Here is a 21,571-nt window from a genome sequence, read left to right as displayed (position 1 = left end):
CCTGGTGAGATTGCATTGCCTCACTAACATAGAAGGATGAGGTCATGACTTGCTTGTTTGACAATTAAAATTCTTGTTGGGCTTTTGAATCCATCAGCTAATAGAAACCACCAGTGTGGTGCAAGACTCGTACCTTGATTCAAACTTGCATGATGCACAAACATGGTGTGTGCCAGTTGGCAAGCCAGGGTTTGATTTATCTTTTGCTAGTTGACAAACCTGGAATAAATTTTTGGGTGCAGCTTTACAACAGTTTTTTTAACAATAGTTTTAAATATATTAGGGTAAATTCACGGATTCCCCAGACCCAGTGAGGAGCTGTACGCGTAGAGATTGCGGGTCAAAGAGTTAATGCCATATTAGAAACATAGAAAATAATATTGTGGTAGCCCCATTTCTGGCCCAAGCACGTTTAGAGTGTGACTCCCAGTTAGGAGTACAAAATCAGTAAATGGTCTTTGTTGTATTCAGCAAACTATAGTGCGGTGTAGATGTTTGATTTGCGAGACGTAACTGAAATGAGATGATTGTGGACACCAATGGGGTATATTTTCCTCCGTGTGTAAAGTGGGACAGAAAAGTTGATGTGATAAGCAGCTGATCAAGATCCGTAGTAAACCGAAGCAGAGCAAAAAAAATCTTATTTCCAGAACTAACTTGTGTCTTGCTTCCATAAATATTTGGATGAAAGACAATTAACAAAAGAAAATGCTTGTTAAGGACTCTAAAGACCAGTTGCGATTAAAAAATCATGCAGCCTTGCTAATGAGGGAATCGTGAGGAAAAAAGCAAGTTCCCAGCTCCCACTGGAAGTGGAGGTTAGTCATACAAAAGAAACTCCAGATTTGGATGCATCACCACAGCCATCGTTTATTCTTGAAAAATAATTAATGGGAAATTCAGGGGATGCAGTTGCATCTGATAACGCTGTCGCAAGTTTATTCATTTGAATGTCAGCCACTCTTGAAAAATGAATGTGCATATTTTGGGATGAAGTTTTAAATGTCAGTCTAAAAGATATGAATGAAATGAATAAGATACTCATACACACAAATGAATGAACAGCTGGAAATCAGTAATTTAATATCTAGAGGGTGGAATTCTGAACCTATATATGGTAAAACAACTAAAACGTTCGCTTTTTAAACATGAATGAAATAAATAAAACATGACTTGCATTCCTATAGCATCTTTCACAACCTCAGGACATCCCAAGGCGCTTTACAGCCAATGAAGTACTTTTGAATTGTAGTCACTGTTGTAATGTTGGAAATTTACACACTTTTGTCAGCTGTTAAATTTATTCATTTCAGCGTGAAGTATTGTATGTATTTTGTATATCTTATCTAATTGTCGGGGCTATTTGCTGAAGTTGGGGCAGATGATTCTGTGAATGGGAGCGGAGTTTGGATATTTCAATCAAGCAGTCTAACAGACTCTATTCCCTTATCTGTAAAACAGGCTTTGTAGCATCTTTGTTGACTAAACTTTTAACATATTCCACTGCTTGTGAATGAAATATTTTGCCATTTGTGCTGGTTATGTCCAGGGGCAGACTGGCCATATTGGTAATTGTGAAATTTTCCGAGTACCCCCTTGAATGGTTCCATAGCCCTTTTTGCATGCGAATCCCAAAGAATCGAGGGCCTTTTAGGGCAGCCAGTCCATCCCTGGTTATGTTCTAATTAGTTATTTGAGAAGGTTACATTATTACAGGTAGATTGTGATTGGCTGGTTTTCTGTCATCCCTATTTTCAAATTCATGTGCGGACAAAACCAGCCAAGGTAAACTCCTGATTTTTATTGGCAGCTATTACTAACATGACTAGAAATAAATTAATTTGATATTTTTGAGCAAAAAGAGGAAAATATACCCCATATATATTAAATAGTAACATTTCAAAATGTAGTTTATCAATCGCTGCATCTTCCAAAGTATCAGGTTGGTGTATGTAGCGTTTTATATGAATAGGAAAAGTTGTGTGGAAAATAGAAGTGAAGTGAAAGGTTTCATGCAGTTCAGCCTCCCTTTCTTATTTCACAGTTGTTTTAAGCTATAGTTTTAAGATTGACTTCAACCTCTTAAAGCTGTGGTGCATTGAATGTGGAGTGACGGTTTCAAATATAATAGCCCTGAAGTTCCATGGGAGTTTTCCCAATTTCCCATCATAACTCTAATAGGAGGCCAGCAGAACCTCAGAAAAATGGTGTAAACATCCATTTATGCCATTTATTTGGGAGTTCCAGCAGTCTCCCAACGGGAGTTATGGTGGGACACCTGGAGAATTCCTGTATAATTGCAGAGACAGTGTGTATAAGTCCATGGAAAAGGGGCTGTTCCAATAGGTGATGAAAAAGGTCATCATTCTTTCTACTCAAACTGCTTTATTTTCTGTTAGACGTTGCGATCTGTATAATTCTGTTGTCTTTCCCTCTTTTCTGCTCCGTTCTGTCTTTTTTTGTGTGCGATTCCCATCATCCTTCATGTGGACAGTCAGGGTTCAGAGGAGCAGCAGACAACTTACCTGGGATACTTGTGGAAGCAACAACAGCAACTTCCTCACCTACCAACCCTATAACACCTACCACCCTGACCATTGTAGGATGGCGGCCTCGAAATGCCAGAAACCTTCTGCTCAAAACAATCTTCGTAATGTTCCACACTTTTTTTTCCTCCTGTCCTTTTTATTCATCGGTTTTCTGTCCCATGTTCTGTTTGCATGGGTTGAAGCCACTAATAAATCAAAGTAATCAACTATTCTATGGATAAATATGTTTGAGGATTAGCTTTTTAACATTACAGCCTAGGCTTACAACTACCGTAGTACTGTTAGTCTTCACATCACTGGGTCTGGTCGCTCTGAGCAACATATGACTAGATCAATAAGTCTGAATTTAAATTATTTTTCTATCTATACCAAGTTAACAGTGTACATGGACACAGAAGTTAGATATTGCAAATACTAATGCAATGTTGGGGGGAAGATTTCCTCTGTGTGCTATGTGCAGTCAAATTCTTAAAATGTATTTTCTAAGAGATTTATGATTTCATTACACATAGCGCAGAGAGAGAATTTTTCTCTCAAGTGCTATGGTGGCACAGAAATGTGAGCAACAATGCCAGATACCACAGCAGTGCTGGGGGTAGGAGGCCACAGGCTTGATTTAGCCCATGCTTGAATTGCTGATCTCTCAGTATTGCTGTGTGTAGGTGTTGAGTGGAGGCCAGACACCTCACCACATGAAGAAGAGAAAATGAGCAGGAAGAGGAATGCGGGGAGGGAAAGAGTCATTCCTGGACCGATTGTGCTCGTCTATGAGCTGCAGCACTGGTGAAGGCCTGGAAGCATTTAGCTCACATGTCTTCTCAGTGACAGCATGTTCTTTCCTCAGGGAGACCTGGATGATGGGTTAAAACAAAGATTTTTTTCATTCGCAAAATATATATTTTTTAAAGCTGTAACATTATTATTCATATTTATTGTAGCAAAAATTGTAAATGATGTGTATGGTGAAGTACATTGTATAAAGAACACGCCAGCATATTAGTGAACCTTGCAGGTGTCACAACCTCTAACCCTGTTGCCAGCAGGTCTCTTTCTCCTCTAATGGCTGTCTTTCGCGAGAAATTCCCCTGCTCAGCAGCACTTCAGAGCATGTTGCTGTGACCTGATATCCTAGCTGCTGTACAGATGTTGTCATGCAAGAGCCCCATTATGTATTTTTTAAATGCAGCAGCAAAAATTATACAGTTATTAACAGAAAACAACTGTATGAGCAAAACATGCCTAGCTCCGCTTTGTGCTAATACCTAACATGCTGTGGAAATTTTAGTCATTTTGATTATTTCTTTGTCATTGTATTCATGGGAAGTGAGTCACAAATAACTATAATTGTATTAATGAGCCCATATGACAGGAACCTCACTAAAAATAGGCATTGTAAATCTGCTTCTTTGTGATATATGCGAATAGTTTATTTTTGCTCATCTTCCTGGTGGTTTTAATGATGGCTGAAAGCACTGAAACTGAGCAATACTATGCAGCAACAGTCCAAGTTTTGCTAGGACTTCAAGCCCAATTGTAACCGCCGCAATTGCAAAGGAGCTGGTTAGTAAATGTAACGCCAGACCTATTCTAAATCAACATTGTTATTTGAAATGGAAAATTGTAACTAATCAAGTTTTAAAAGAATAACCTCTCAAACCTGCTCAGGCAAGTGAGCAGGAAGAGTCCATTGGAATAGTCAGAGGTGACTCTGTGCTGGAGCCAAAGGGTTTCTCACAATGAGGAATGCCATTTTCTAATTGGCCAGCACTTTGTGCAGATTTACAAATGAAAGTACTGCACTAATGTCTATCTTTAACAAAAAGCCATCTCTTAGAAACAACCAGTAACTATTAGCATCAATAGAGGAGAGGAATCCCAAAACTACAGCAAATCTGATGTGTACTTTCAATGGAGGAGTCTTGCTATTTGTCACCCTTTTAAAAGTCAATGGTTTACAAGAACATGATTACTTTCAACGTAATTTTGTTTTGCCTAATTCTATTTTTGACTCATTTTCTCCCTTTCTCCTTCCACTGACTGATGCTGGGTTAAGATTTTATTGATGCCAGCACCCTTCCATAACTCGCCCAAGTGGCTATATTTCATGTAAACCTAGACAGGTAGTGTTAACAGCCCACTTGATTGGAGATGGTACAATCGCAATCAACTCCGATCCTGTCTCCACATCCACTTTGCTAACAAGGATTACTGGCTCGTGATGAGTAGCAGAAACTATTATTGATTTCACCCTACCCTCTTACCTAATCCAGCAACATGAACGATAAATATTTTTAGCTTAAGCATTAAACTGTATCTGATGACCTCCTCAGGTATGCAGAATTCATGAGTCTGACTCTGAAAGAACTAAGTTATCAATACTAACCCAGGATGCTTCTACTTTTTTTGGCATTTTGACTTTGTAGCTTTTTGATTTCTAAAAGGGTCATTGAAGGCGACGCTCTGTCTAAGATAATATAAAACCTTTGAAGACTGATGGATAAAATTAAGAATTATAGATTAAAATTTACTGTTTGTTTCAACCCCTCTGCTTAAATCCTGAATGTTTTACCTGTACATTGCTTTGGTTTTTAATTCAAGATGGTACTAACATCTAGATTTTCATGTGAAAAATCCTAACAGGCCAAAATGTAGGCAGCTTTCGTAAAAGAGACTTGTCTCGTCTGGTTGTTCATGTTTCTGCAATGACTTATACAGTGAAAGGACTTTCACATGAAATGTTTTGAAATCTTTCAGCTCTCTGCATGTGAAGTGGCTGATTAAGCATGTGTTTTCGAAGTCCATGTGTCTATCTGTCTGAAGTTCCTAAAGCACAACTTAGTATGTTTTAAAACTTAACATTGGCTAGATGTTTATTGACTGTTATATTCCTTGTTCAATTACCCCAAACCTTATGAAACCTTATTGGCATATTGAAGAGAGTTGACCCATGATACCTTAAAGCAAACGATAATATTAAAAGAAATAACCTGATGCTTGGTTTGCATGCATTTGAATCAAGTTAAAATATTCTGTACAGAATAACTTTTGGGTTTAAGACCAACACAGCTGTTATTTTACATAATATATGTATTGTGGTTATATTACTCTTATACTTCGAAGTCGTTACAATGCTGTGAAATCTATCATGGGAATGGAATCCAGTCTAAAGAAAGCAGTACTATCACGTGGAGGGTGGGACATTTCCATAGCAATTGCACTAATGGGGCAAGTAATGTAGGAACCATTTTTGTTGGTGTGATAACTTTAAAGATAACCACAATATATTTTATTTTAGTTAGGATTATATTTATTTTGAACACTAGTTATGAATGTGGTACCATGGCAATTAGTGTATGTCCATGGGGGAAAATAATTGGAATGATGAAATATGCGCAGTAGTTCCTTTATTTACTTTAAACCCTTCATGATTTTGAACATCTCTATCAAATCTCCTCTTAGCCTTTTCTGCTTTAAGGAGAACAATCACAGTTTCTCCAGTCTATTCCTGTAACTATAATCCTTCATCCCTGGAATCAGTATAGTAAATCTCTTCTGTACCCTCTTCAAAGCCTTCATGTCTTTCCTAAAGTATAGTGTCCAGAATTGGACACAGCACTCCAGCTGGGGCCAAACTATTGCTTTATATAGGTTTAGTGTAACTTCCTGGCTCTTGTACCAAATGCCTCTATTTATAAAGCCTCAGAATCCCATATGCTTTATTAACTGCTTTGTCAACCTGTTCTGCCACCTTCAAAGATTTGTGCAAAAACACCCCTAACCTTCTTGCACCCCCTTTAAAATTGTACCATTTAGCTTGTATTTTCTCTCCTCATTCTTCCTATCAAAATGTATCACATCACACTTTTCTGCATTGCATATCATCTGCCACGTGTCCGCCCATTCCTGTCTCTGTCCTCTTGAAGTCTGTTATTGTCTTCCTCGCTGTTTACTACATTTCCAGGTTTTGTGTTATCTGCAGATTTCAAAATTGTGCCCTGTAGCCCCCAAGTCCAAGTCATTATTTGTATTTCATAAACAGCAGTAGTCCTAGTACTGAACCCTGGGGAAACACCACTGTATACCTCATTCCAGTTTGAAGAACAGCCATTTACCACAACTCTCTGTTGTCTATCCGTCAGACAATCTTGTATCCATGCTGCTATTGCCCTATTATTCCATGGGCTTCAATTTTGCTAACAAGCCGATTATGTGGTACTTTATCATATGCCTTTTTAAAGTTCATATACACAACATAATCTGCCCTGGCCTCATCTTCCGAACTCAATTAAGTTAATCAAACATAATTCGCCCTTAACAAATCCGTGCTTCATTAGTCCATACTTGTCCAAGTGGCTGTTAATTTTCTCCTGGATTATTGTTTCTAAAAGCTTTCCCCAACACCAACATTAAGCTGGCCTGTCTAATTGCTAGGTTTATCCTTATCCCCTGTATCTAAGAAGGATTGGAAGATTGTGACCAGCAAATCTGCAATTTCTGTCCTTACCTATCAGCAACCTATTTAGAAACATAGAAACTATTTGTTGGTTAACTCCCACTTGGCTGTTCCATGTGCACTCTCCAAACACTCCTCATGTGTGAGCCTCGAAAGTGAGTTTTAGCATGCTGTTCAGCAACAGAAGGCATCACCATGAAGATAATGCTGTCGTCACCTGGTATCTACACACATGTGCTTCCAGCAGGACTAACTAGATTGTGATTGGGAATCCTGGCCAATTTTCCTCTCCCTAAGGATACAGAGGCCAATTATTACATTATTGTCACCCTTATCAGAGCCAACTAACTCACCACAGTTTGGTGATCAAGCCTGGGACCTTCCTGACCTATACAGCTATTCATTAGCTAAACTCATTGAGCCATCAGGCAAGCTACATCCATATTCCATCTTCCCGCAGAATTGAAAAGAGCTAAGTGAAGGCGTACTAAAGGCTGCACAAATGGTTTTAGTCAAAGGAAAAGAAAACGTCTAACAAGAAAGTGCATTCGATGATTACACTTGATCCTTCATTTAATCATGGTTTGCTGAAACATAACTACATAAGAAATTGGAGCAGGAGTAAGCCCATACGGTCCCTTGAGCCTGCTCTGCCATTTAATATCATGGCTAATCTTCTACATCTCCATTTTCCCGCCCTATCCTCATAATCTACTCCCAAGAAACTAAGCACATAAAACATGTTTTATAACAGATTATAGGCAGATTATAAGAGTTAAAGATCAAGGAATGTAAGCTCATGGGTTTAAAATAAAATAGCAGCTGTGTTACAGACAGCAGACTTGATGTAGTGTGCTGAAGAGGGAATGCTCAATCTTTCTGATTTTGGTTTTTCTAGCTGCTCTGGTGTCGACGTCATTCTCTCCTACCTCCATGAGTGCATATAGCCTGAGTTCCCTGAATATGGGGACCCTACCTCGCAATCTGTACCCAACAAGTCCACGAGGAACACTGATGAGAAGAAAAATGAAAAAGAAAGACTACAAGAGCTCTTGTATGTGGCAGGTTCCACTGTAAAGATTACTGATGAATCATAGGTGAAAATACTGCACTGAGAAAAATATTTGAATGTAACATTTAGAAATATGGAGGAACAAAAAAAGCCAGTCGATAAAGTTTCAACGTTTGAGTTTTTAAAATTTGTTTAAATTTAACACAGACTGCATTTACTTTTTATGGGCTGTTGTTCATTGTTCAACCTAATATCAAGAAATTTAACATAAAAACACAGGAGCAAGAACTAGATCTGTCAAAAATGTTTGCTGTATTTTCAATGTAACTGTACAGTGTTGATTTACTGTCCTGCCACCTGCGTACCTGTGAGACATATCGGTAAGACTCATTTTTATTTTTATTTTATAGTCATTTTGAGTTGTATTTGGAAACGATTTACAAGCCAATTGATTTAAAACTTTACTAGATGCGAAAAGAACATCTGTAATACCTTCAATTGGATTGGGTTGACTAGCTTCAGTCCCGTAACACAACATGTTTAAAGCATCGGAAATAGTGAACCAGTAAAATCTATTAGCTATAAAATGAATTGTAGGATGAAGGAAAATGGGATAAAGGGATATGGAACGAGGCAGGTAAATGTGATTAGGGCTACTTGCTCATATGGAGGGTAAACCCCAGCATGGAGTGGTTGTGCTGAATGGCCTGTTTCGTATTGTAACTGCTATGTAGCAGTCCACATTATGAATGCAGTAGATTTAGCTCTAGTAATTAATGTGTTGCTTTCTTGTCAGTCACGTTGGTGGACGCAGCACATTTTCAGGCAAGCTTGTGAATGCAGTTGACTAATCTAGAGGCACAGAGTATGAGTTACATCAGTGCATTTCTGTTCCGTACAGTGACCTGAAAGTGATGCCTCCCACTGTCCATCTTTCACAGTGTCTTTAGCGTCCAGTACGGTTGGTCCCACGGGCCAGATTGTCCACACCGACACAGCAGAAGTAGTTCTAACCAGTGACCCGATCGTAGGGTTTGGAATTCAGCTCCAGGGTGGTGTGTTTGCCACAGAGACTTTGTCATCTCCACCACTGATTGCATATATTGAACCTGACAGCCCAGCAGAAAGGTGAGAGTCTCCAAGTTCTGTGCTCCAAAATGTTTTTTTTGCAAACACTCATCTCTCCTGGAAAGGATGTTTAAGCTTGACGTTTACAATTAATTATAGGCCATTACTGAGCAAAGTTATCCAATTAAGGAATGTTTTGTGTTTTACGTCTAAATGTTCTTTAATTGGCATCAAGTAAAATACCAGGATGTGTTGCTTCTATTTACCATTATCTCTTTCAGAATAGGAGGTAATAATAACCAGAAAGAACAGGAAACAGACCAATTACAATATTCTTGTGTTGAAGTTCTTTGAAATCCATTAGTCTGTACTATGAAAGAAAAACTGGCATTGTTTCATTTAAATCTCTGCTGTCTGAAATAATAACTGTTTATCTCCATAGCATTTCTGCTTTTTTTAAAAATCCTTTGTTGTATTGCATCTCTTATTCCTTGTGCAACAAATCTCACGGGATCAAGTAAAGATACTTGGGCTCAATTTTCCCCAGTGATTTGCGCTGTTTTTTTTGATCAGGCTGCTCTTTTTAGCCTAAGTTGAAAAACCACAGTTTCTCCAATCAATTTGCACCAGTGTAACTCAGTTAGCTATGATTTTTTTAGGTCAGTTTCTTTTTCAGCCAAAGGGGGCGTAACCAGCCACCTACGCCAAATCTGGCCATTTAGGTAAGTTTGGCCAGCTGAGAGTTACTCCAGTTCTGCTAAGGCCAGCGTATGTGGCCTCTCCAGAAAAACCTTCCGGAGAGTTAAGGAAATTGGCGTAGGTATGGAAATCGGCGCAGCAGATGCCTGGACACACTAAAAGAATTGAAAAATACATAGCAGCAACTTACCTCCAACCCCGCCCGAAGGACTGCCTAGTCCGGTCCCTATTCTCCTGGTCCGGTCCCATCCCATTCTAGGTCCCCGAGAGAGTGAGAATGAAAGAAAATGAATGAATGAGAATCCGGGGACCGAAAATGGGACCGGACCGGCAAGCCCTTCGGGTGGGGTTAGAGGTAAGTTGCTGCTATGTGTTTTTCAATTCCTTTAATGTGTTGGGAGCTGGCTGTATGCTTCATTTTTCAGCCTCAGCTCGCATTGTGTCCCTGGTTACCATGGCAGCCTGATCTTTTTGGCTCAGATCAAGGCTCCATCCCCAAAACTAAAGGTTGGGTTACGCCACGCCAAAATGAAGAAATCCAACAGGGAAACTTAGAATGTTTTTTTTTGGCGTACTTAGGCCCCCAAAAATCGGGCATAACTCGTCAAGTACGCCAAAAAAATGCTTTGGGGAAAACTGAGCCCAAGAGTTCGCCAATGGTTCTGAAATAAGAAAAAGGCAGTGATATTTTTTTTAAAACAAATGCATTTATCATCTCCATTTATCTTTCTTCACTCGCCCACACTTCCTGCCCAAACATAAAGTGTAAAAGAAGTGACTTTCAAATACTTAAACTATTCACCTTGCTAAGAATGCAGGCTGTATTAAAATTCAGTAGTTTTACTATGGCAAGGATAAACTCCACATTGGCGGTGACTGAAAAATTGAAGGATATATTTTTATTCTTCCCAATTTCTCCCCTTTCTTTTTCTAACAATATGGCTTACATAAGAAATAGGAGCAAGAGTAGGCCATGCGTCCTCTTGATCCTGCTCCGCAATTCAATGAGATCATGGTTGATCTTCTACCTCAACTTCACTCTCTCGCCCTATGCCCACCTTAGTTGCCAAAAATCTATCGATCTCCGCCTTGAATATACTCGACGACTGAGCATCCATAGCTGTCTGGGGTAGAGAATTCCAAAGATTCACAACCCTCCGAGTGAAGAGATTGCTCATCATCTCAGACCTAAATGTCCGACCCCTTATCCTGAAACTATGACTCTATAGTTCTAGAGCCACCAGACAGGGGAAACAGACTCTCAGCACCTACTCTATCAAGCCTTTTAAGAATGTGAAGAATTTTATATATTTTAAACGTTATCTCCATAGGACCTCCTCCAGCTGGAAAGGAAAGACAGTTTGGGGCTTAGAATTCCCCAAGACTTCTGTTTATGCCCCTTGGAGGTGTGTTCCAAATTGATTAAGTCATTATTGTTTTTCTCCCCTCAAAATGAAATGCCTCAGTTTTGCAGCTGGCTGAGAACTGAGAAAACCTGCTGACAGAAAGTTGGCAGATTCATGTGACAAGTAGCTTTCAGACACTCGGTCATCTAACTAGTGAGCGGAGAAGTGCTCTGTCCTTTTAAATAATCAGATTGCCCCAACAGAAATTCAGGTGATTTGCGTATATTTTCCAAAATAATTGTTTAACTGTGAATTTTCTATTTTAAATTGCGTTGTCTAACTATGTAGTAGTCAGTAAAGATGGTTTTACCAGAGTGAAGACAAGCTATCAGCATTTGTTTTATTTTTAATCTGGCAACCTATATACAGTTATAACGCAGCCTGGATATAGCCAAATAATACAGTACAATCTGAGATTGTAATTGGAAATCTAGCTGGACAAAAAAGTTTGTACAAAAAGCTATTTAAACACATAGCATTTGTAGTCTTTTTTAATGTCTCTTGTTTCAGTGTTGTTTCTTACTCTCAACTCCTAAACCACAGCAGGGAATTTATTTTAAATCCTTATTCCCTTTTAATCATTCTCCATCTTCTGCAATCCACAAAGTCTTCACCTTGAGGTCAAACCAATAGACACATACAAGAATTAGAATCCGTGAGCCAGCTATACCAGTATCCATCACTTTTCTGTCTCCAAGTAGATAGAAGAGTTAATTTATGCAGTTTGCTCAAAAATCTATGTATTCAGCAGAATATATTATTTCTGCAATGAATTCTTGGGAAATGCATTCCTCTCAAATTTCAACTGTCAACATATTGTTGCAACCTGCCATCCCAATTGACTTAAACCATGGGTGTGTGTCAGTTTTCTATTCTACATTAAGCAATAATTTTGATGTGCTGTCAAACAAATCCTTTATCTCATTGTGCAAATTGATCTTCCCTTGGGCAAGGTGGAATTATTTCTTACCTAATTCTATTACTTTTAGGTTTGGGAGAGGTGTTCTTGCTCAGTCCGTACAGATCTTCCTTCACTTATTGGCATTCAGGGTCACCTTGGTGGGCATGGGCCCATTTCCTTTCATGCTTCATTCATTGGTACCTTGCCCATCTTTGGAAGAATTTTAAGCTGGGGCCCCTAGTTTCAGCAGAAGTGGTTCATGTCTCAAACTAATGAAGGAAGAAAAAACCATGTCATTTGGGTACTGATTCAACATCAACTGTCTTGAGTAACAAGTGTTGCTGAGCAATAGGCCCGATGAGCAGTCTGATTCATCAGTAGCTTGGGGCTTGGTTTCATAGACATAGACATAGAAAAATAGGTGCAGGAGTAGGCCATTCGGCCCTTCGAGCCTGCACCGCCATTCAATAAGATCATGGCTGATCATTCCTTCAGTACCCCTTTCCTGCTTTCTCTCCATACCCCTTGATCCATATCTAAGTCCCTCTTGAATATATCCAGTGAACTGGCATCAACAACTCTCTGCGGCAGGGAATTCCACAGGTTAACAACTCTCTGAGTGAAGAAGTTTCTCCTCATCTCAGTCCTAAATGGCCTACCCCTTATCCTAAGACTATGTCCCCTGGTTCTGGATTTCCCCAACATCGGGAACATTCTTCCCGCATCTAACCTGTCCAGTCCCGTCAGAATCTTACATGTTTCTAAACTCCAGTGAATAAAGGCTCAGTTGATCCAGTCTCTCCTCATATGACAGCCCAGCCATCCCTGGAATCAGTCTGGTGAATCTTCGCTGCACTCCCTCAATAGCAAGAACGTCCTTCCTCAGATTAGGAGACTAAAACTGAACACAATATTCCAGGTGAGGCCTCACTAAGGCCCTGTCCAACTGGAGTAAGACCTCCCTGCTTCTATATTCAAATCCCCTAGCTATGAAGGCCAACATACCATTTGCCTTCTTCACCGCCTGCTTTCAGTGACTGATGAACCATGACACCCAGGTTTCATTGCACCTCCCCTTTTCCTAGTCTGCTGCCATTCAGATAATATTCTGCCTTCGTGTTTTTGTCCCAAAAATGGATAACCTCGCATTTATCCACATTATACTGCATCTGCCATGCATTTGCCCACTCACCGAACCTGTCCAAGTCACCCTGCAGCCTCTTAGCGTCCTCCTCACAGCTCACACTGCCACCCAGTTTAGTGTCATCTGCAAACTTGGAGATATTACACTCTCTTCCTTCATCCAAATCGTTAATGTATATTGTAAAGAGCTGGGGTCCCAGCACTGAGCCCTGCGGCACTCCACTAGTCACTGTCTGCCATTCTGAAAAGGACCCATTTATCCTGACTCTCTGCTTCCTATCTGCCAACCAGTTCCCTATCCACGTCAGTATATTACCCCCAATACCACGTGCTTTGACTTTGCACAACAATCTCTTGTGCGGTACCTTGTCAAAAGCCTTCTGAAAGTCCAAATACACCACATCCACTAGTTCTCCCTTGTCCACTCTGCTAGTTGCATCCTCAAAAAATTCCAGAAGGTTCGTCAAGCATGATTTCCCTTTCATAAATCCATGCTGACTTGACCCGATCCTGTCACTGCTTTCCAAATGCGCTGCTATTTCGTCCTTCATGATCGATTCCAACATTTTCCCCACTACTGATGTCAAGCTAACTGGTCTATAATTACCCGTTTTCTCTCTCCCTCATTTTTTAAAAAGTGGTGTTACATTAGCTACCCTCCAGTCCATGGGAACTGATCCAGAGTCGATAGACTGTTGGAAAATGATCACCAATGCATCCACTATTTCTAGGGCCACTTCCTTGATCACTCTGGGATACAGACTATCAGGCCCCGGGGATTTATCGGCCTTCAATCCCATCAATTTCCCTAACACAATTTCCCGCCTAAGAAGGATATCCTTCAGTTCCTCCTTCTCACTAGACCCACTGTCCCTTAGTACCTTCGGAAGGTTAGTTATATCTTCCTTCGTGAAGACAGAATCAAAGTATTGGTTCAATTGGTCTGCCATTTCTTTGTTCCCCATTATAATTTCACCTGAATCCGACTGCAAGGGACCTACGTTTGCCTTTACTAATCTTTTTCTCTTCACATATTTATAGAAGCTTTTGCAGTCAGTTTTTATATTCCCTGCAAGCTTCCTCTCGTACTCTATTTTCCCCTTCTTAATTAAACCCTTAGTCCTCCTCTGTTGAATTCTAAATTTCTCCCAGTCCTCAGGTTTGTTGCTTTTTCTAGCCAATTTATATGCATCTTCCTTGGCTTTATCACTATCCTTAATTTCCTTTGTTAGCCATGGTTGAGCCACCTTCCCAGTTTTATTTTTACTCCAGACAGGGATGTACATTTGCTGAAGTTCATCCATGTGATCTTTAAATGTTTGCCATTGCTTATCCACCGTCAACCCTTTTAGTATCGTTTGCCAGTCTATTCTAACCAATTCACGCCTCATACCGTCGAAGTTACCTTTCCTTAAGTTCAGGACCCTAGTTTCCGAATTAACTTTGTCACTCTCCATCTTAATAAGGAATTCTACCATATTATGGTCACTTTTCCTCAAGGGGCCTCAACAAGATTGCTAATTAGTCCCTTCTCATTACACAATACCCAGTCTAGGATGGCCAGCTCCCTGGTTGGTTCCTCGACATATTGGTCTAGAAAACCATCCCTAATACACTCCAGGAAATCCTCCTCCACCGCATTGCTACCAGTTGGTTGGCCCAATCTATATGTAGATTAAAGTCGCCCATGATTACTGCTATACCTTTATTGCACACATCCCTTATTTCTTGTTTGATGCTGTCCCCAACCTCACTAGTACTGTTTGGTGGTCTGTACACAACACCCACTAGCGTTTTCTGCCCTTTGGTATTCCGCAGCTCCACCCATACCAATTCCGCATTATCTAGGCTAATGTCCTTCCTTACAATTGCATTGATTTCATCTTTAACCAGCAACGCCACCCCGCCTCCTTTTCCTTTCTGTCTATCCTTCCTAAATGCTGAATACCCTTGGATGTTGAGTTCCCAGCCTTGGTCACCCTGGAGCCATGTCTCCGTGATGCCAATCACATCGTATCCGTTAACTGCTATCTGCGCAGTTAATTCATCCACCTTATTCCGAATACTCCTCGCTTTGAGGCACAGAGCCTTCAGGCTTGTTTTTTTAACACACTTTGCCCCTTTAGAATTTTGCTGTAATGTGGCCCTTTTTGTTTTTTGCCTTGGGTTTCTCTGCCCTCCACTTTTACTATTCTCCTTTCTATATTTTGCTTCTGCCTTCTTTTTATTTCCCTCCGTCTCCCTGCATAGGTTCCCATCCCCCTGCCATATTAGTTTAACTCCTCGCCAACAGCACTAGCAAACACTCCCCCTAGGATATTGGTTCCGGTCCTGCCCAGGTGCAGACTGTCCGGTTTGTACTGGTCCCACCTCCCCCAGAACCGGTTCCAATGTCCCAGGAATTTGAATCGCTCCCTTCTGCACCCCTCCTCAAGCCACGTATTCATCTGAACTATCCTGCGATTCCTACTCTGACTAGCACGTGGCACTGGTAACAATCCTGAGATTACTACTTTTGAGGTCCTACTTTTTAATTTAGCTCCTAGCTCCCTAAATTCGCCTCATAGGACCTCATCCCGTTTTTTACCTATGTCATGGTACCTATATGCACCACGACAACTAGCTGTTTGCCCTCCCTTTTCATAATGTCCTGCACCCGCTCCGAGACATCCTTGACCCTTGCACCAGGGAGGCAACATACCATCCTGGAGTCTCAGTTGCGGCCGCAGATACGCCTATCTATTCCCCTTACAATTGAATCCCCTATCACTATAGCTCTCCCACTCTTTTTCCTGCCCTCCTGTGCAGCAGAGCCAGCCACAGTGCCATGAGAGGCATCCTAGGTTACTGAGGGAAGTAAGGGTAGACATTGCGGAGGCTCTGTCTGCAATCTTCAAATCTTCCTTGGAAATGGGAGTGCTGCCAGAGGGCTGAAGGATTGTGACTGCTACACCCCTGTTTAAAAAGGGGAGAGGGATAAACCACTACAGGCCAGTCAGCCTAACATTGGTGATGCGGAAATTTTTAGAGAGAATATTCCGGGACAAACTTAATTGGCATTTAGAAAAGTATGGGTTAGTAAATGAAAGTCAGCACGGATTTGTTAAAGGCAAATCGTGTTTGACTAACTTGATCGAGTTCTTTAATGAGAGGGTTGATGAGGGTAGTGTGGTTGATGTTGTGTATATGGACTTTCAAAAGACGTTTGACAAAGTGCCATGTAATAGACTTTTTAGCAAAATGAAAGCCTTTGGGATGAAAGGGACGGTGGCGTCATGGATATAAAATTGGCTAAAGGACAGAAAGATAAGAGTAGTGGTGAGTGGTGGTTTTTCAGGCGAGGGATGTATACAGTGGTGCCCCGGGGGTCGGTATAGGACCACTGCGCTTCTTGATCTATGTTAATGGCCTGAACTTGGGTATATAGGCTATAAGTTTACAGATGGTATGAAACTCGGAGATGTAGTAAACAATGATGCGGATAGTAACAAACTTCAGGAGCACATAGACAGACTGGTGAAATGGGCAGACATATGGCAGATTAAATTTAATACAGAGAAGTGTGAAGTGATACAGTTTTGGTAGGAAGAATGAGGAGAGACAATATGGACTAAATGGTGCATATTTAACATAGATCAAAAAGAGCAGTGGTCCTATACCAACCCCCGGGGCACCACTGTACACTTCCCTCACCTGAAAAACAACCACTCACCACTACGCTCATCTTTCTGTCCTTTAGCCAATTTTGTTTCCATGATGCGACCATCCCTTTCATCCCAAAGGCTTTAATATTGCTTAAATGCCTATTACGTGGCACTTTGTCAAACATCTTTTGAAAGTCCATATACACAACAGCAGCAGAGAGACCTGGGGGTGTACGTACACAAAACTTTGAAAATGGCAGGACAAGTTGAGAAGGCTGTTTAAAAAAGCATATGGGATCCTTGGCTTTATTAATAGTGGCATAGTGTATAAAAGCAAGAAGTTATACTAAACCTTTATAAATCATTGGTTCGGCTGCAGTACTGTGTTCAATTCTGGGCACCACACTTTCGGAAGGATGTCAAGTCCTTGGAGAGAGGGTGCAGAAGAGATTTACAAGTTACCAGGGGAAGGGACTTCAGTTATGTGAAGAGACTGGAGAAGCTGGAGTTGTTCTCCTTAGAGCAGGGAAGGCTAAGAGGAGATTTGATAGAGTTGTTCCAAATCATGAATGGTTTTTGTTATGTATGCAACCCTACGTAACCAGCATTCTACCGCCACCAGAGGGCATATCTGTTGGAGTCCCAAGGGATCCCAGCATTCCGTGGGAGCACTGTATATAAGCAGGCCTCCCATGCTGTACCAGGAGTCTGGAATTAGAATAAAGAGACTAAGGTCACACTTACTCACGTCTACAGTACTCAATCACATTACTTTATTCTGGACATAACAGTTTTGATCGAGTAAATAAAGAGAAACTGTTTTCAGTGGCGGTAGAGTTGGTAACCAGAGGACATAGATTTAAGGAGATTGGCAAAAGAACCAGAGACAATACGAGGAAACATTTTTTTTAACACAGCGAGTTGTTACGATCGGGAATGCACTGCCTGAAAGGGTGGTGGAAGCAGATTCAATAGCAACATTCAAAAGAGAATTGGATAAATATTTGAAGGGGAAAAACAGGCTAATAAAGCATAGGGGCTCTTGTTTTTTATAAATACAGGTATTTAAAAGCCAGGAAGATATGCTAAAACTATATAAAACACTAGTTCAGCCCCAGTTGGAGTATTGTGTGCAATTCTGGGCACAGCACTTTAAGAAGGAAGTGAAGATTTTGGAGAGGGTACAGAAGAGATTTACTGGAATTGTTCCAGTGATGAAGGATTCCGGTTATGTGGATAGACTGGAGAAGCTGGGGTTGTTCTTGGAACAGAGAAGGCTAAGAGGAGATTTGATAGAGTTGTTTAAAATCATGAAGGGTTTAGATAGAGTAAATAAAGAGAAACTTTCCAATGTCTGAAGGGTCTCTAACCAGAGGGTACAGATTTAAGGTGATTGGCAAAAGAATCTGAGGTGATGGAAGGAAACGCTTTTTACACAACGAATGGTCAGGATTTGGAATGTACTGTCTGATGGAGTGGTTGATACAAATTCAATTAGGGCCTTCAAAAGGGAATTGGATAAACAGTTGAAGGAGAAAAAAAATATAGGGATATGGGTAAAGAGCCGGGGAATGGGACTAACTGGATTGCTCTTCGAAAAAGCCACCGTAAGCTTGATTGGCCGAATGACCGTTTGTGAGCTGTACTAGTTTATAATTCCATTCAGATGAGGAGTAAGCTATTCAGCCCTTCAGGTCTGCTCTGCCATTCAATTAGATCATGGTTGATCTGCACCTAAACTTCAAAATAAGGATTCTTCCTTTTAGGATTTCAGAAGTTGTTTCCACTGTGTTCTATACTTACATTTGTACTTCCTGAAGCTGTATTTTTCTTTTGTGTTGGTATTCATTATTTTTTCATGAACTTTTTAATTTCTTTGTTAGTTAAAGTCACTGCTTATTACTCTTGAACATTCAGAGAGCAGTGGGTAGAATTGAGTTGCTTTGTGTGGTCTCTGCAGAGGCTATGTGGTTTAATTGTATGCAGTCATTTCTACTGGTCTTCCCCATTGTATAGATTTCTGTGGATTAGAGAAAAGAGGAATTCGAATAAACTAAACTCACAAATAAGTATTTTCAAGGATTTCCACATCAGTCATAAGACAAAGATGATTACGTGATCTTAATGTTTGTACTCATCAACCACTCAGTACAAAATGCTGCCCTTAGGTCCATGATTTGATGCTATAAATGTCTCTTTTGCCTTTTACTGTAAAATAATTGGTTCTTTGCATCCTCTGGAACACCAAATTGATAGGAAATAATATCATAACTTTTTCATTTTAAGTGGAACATTGACGTTAGAACAATATGTACAGATAACCTGCAAGAAAAAAAGTGCTTGATTGTTACATATAGCAACATTGGAAATGTGCTCATTAAGTTTTCCTCTGGTTGGTATTTCTAATGAAATTGTAAATGAGTTTTTTTTAAAGTTTACCCTTTGGTAGAAATACTGACTTAGAAAAAATCTTCCCGAACACATTTGCCATGTTGATAAATATATATAAAGTCAAAGCAACTCTTCCTTCTGCCCCTTCCCCTGCCCCACTGTCTTATGTTAACAGTGCTACTGCTCAATGTCTATAGTCCGGACCTCTAATACGTACTGTGATGCATTGTATATTTCAGATCCAGAAGTCTGGATATATGCAACTGGTTCACTCTCTATTTTCCTGTCTAATGTAAATTAAATTGTGCCCATTACAAAATAAATCAAATTGTTTGTGCCTCGAAGTGGGTGCAAACTGGACCTAGAGAACGATCCCTATAGCAGAACAGGTAGGCTCAAGACCTGATCGATATTGAGCCTCGGGTCTTATCTTAATAAGTCTGGCGAGCTGCAGACGCCTACCGTGCAATGTCAGGGAACTCCTTGGCAAATTGGAGATGGATTTCGGGCCACTGCCAAGTCTGCAGTGACCCTCAGGTAGGTCCTGGGAGATGTGGTGATCGGGAGAGGGCCAAGCGCAGGCCTGAAGCATTCTGTGGAGGCAGGAGGTACACTGCTACTGCTCCTGGCTCCACATTAGATTACATTTTTAAAAGTCTCTTTAAAGATTGCAGTTAGAGCATGCACAGTGTAATCTCTGCCTAGTTATTGATCAATTTGGGAAAGAGGTCATAAAACGGGTGTTATGCCACCTATTAGCATATTCAAAAGGCCTAACACCTGTTTGAGGCTGACACCAGGGATGCCTTCAAAGCACCCAAACCACTATGGCATCTGACTGATTTCCAACGCTATTTTGGGCAGAGTTGGTTGGCCTGAAAAACCATACAACAAGGATAAATTCCCTCCCTCCCCTACCCTCATATTTTTATTTCAGCTCCAGGGGCAGAAGGGGCTTAAGTTTAACTCTCATGTGGTTTAATTGCTTTGATGGAATTTTTTGCTTGAGGTGGCAGCTTGAAAGCCCATATGATGCTGCTGCTCAACAGATTTATGCTTTGTAAAAAAAGTATATGGCGCAAGTTCATTAATAGAAAGTAACAGATGGCAAGGATCTTTACCAGCATTCAAATGTCATGCACTTGAAGTTCTGCCTCTTGCTTCCTGAAGTGAATATGACAGATGGTGTTTTTGTCCCCATGTCTGGCAGGTGTGGAATGCTGCAGGTGGGAGACCGAATTCTGACGATCAATGGAATCCTTACTGAAGACAGCACTCTGGAGGAAACCAACCAGCTCCTTCGAGACTGTGCCATGACAAGCAAAGTCACCCTTGAAGTAGAGTTTGATGTTGCAGGTAAACCTGGGGGATTGGGTATGTTTGCTTTTGGTCATTGCATGCATTTAGTGAGATAGATTGTCGTCTACCTGAGAAACATATACAGGTACTCGATATGGGAGGGATATATTTCAATATCCAGGACAAAATTGTTCCATATGAAACAGTCTGGCATCTGAAATAATTTTGATTTTAAGCTGATATTTGTTTCACACCTACATTATTGATAAAGTATGCTGCGCTGTACTGTGACACAGAATCAGCAACACGAGAAAGGCATCATTCATCTAAGAATTTCAAACTTAGAACTGTGATCAAATTGAATAATGCAACTTGCTGTGCTCTTAATTGGTAGCAGAGTTTTAAAATAAGAATGTAACTTTGTATGTTTAGTTATCTGTCTAATCTAATATGTGTCAATGAATCATGGAATATTACCATAGAAACAACACATTTAGCCCATTCTGCATCAGTTTTTTCTCTCGACATATTCCCTTCAAAAATCAGAACTGCATCCAATGCTCAATTTCAAATCAGATATTGCACATCATCTTAACAATTTATAACCAATAAAGGCAAAATTGTGACCAAAAAGATGCCAAAACTTTTGAAATAAAGTCAATACTGGGCACATAAGTAATATCAATTCCATTGAACAAATCAAAGCGTTGTAGTTCATACTACACCGTATTAGTGATTGTGCATTTCAAGGGTTACAAAATCAATTAACCACAGAGTGTTTTGTGATACAAGTATTAATCTACAAACATTCAATGTGTTTATATGGTGTTCCTCTGCTGTTACTTAAAGGCAATGATTCATTTGTTTTTAAATTTTCTATTCAAAGTGTGGTTAGATGAGCGTCATACGAACATATTAAATGTTTATATGCTAATACTACAAAAAGTTTTATTTTGAAAACATTCCACTGAAAGTTGCCAAATTACAGGTTTATCATAATGGATTG

At 40.3% G+C, this 21,571-nt stretch overlaps 1 protein-coding gene across 1 annotated transcript in view; it reads left to right on the top strand.

Moving 5' to 3' along the window:
* Window positions 1–21,571, top strand: part of grip1 (glutamate receptor interacting protein 1) — a 528,142-nt gene that overhangs the window by 434,105 nt on the left and 72,466 nt on the right. Inside the window, exons 10-13 of the mRNA XM_070900296.1 lie at window positions 2,495–2,650; window positions 7,901–8,056; window positions 8,956–9,142; window positions 20,477–20,622. Coding sequence (XP_070756397.1) covers window positions 2,495–2,650; window positions 7,901–8,056; window positions 8,956–9,142; window positions 20,477–20,622 — 645 coding nt within the window. The remainder of the gene's footprint in view (window positions 1–2,494; window positions 2,651–7,900; window positions 8,057–8,955; window positions 9,143–20,476; window positions 20,623–21,571) is intronic.

This window comes from Pristiophorus japonicus, chromosome 15 (genome assembly GCF_044704955.1).
Source record: "Pristiophorus japonicus isolate sPriJap1 chromosome 15, sPriJap1.hap1, whole genome shotgun sequence".
In the NCBI taxonomy this organism is placed as follows: Eukaryota; Metazoa; Chordata; class Chondrichthyes; family Pristiophoridae; genus Pristiophorus; species Pristiophorus japonicus.
The sequence above is the reverse complement of the archived record's forward strand: the minus strand, read 5'-3'. Positions and strand labels throughout refer to the sequence as shown.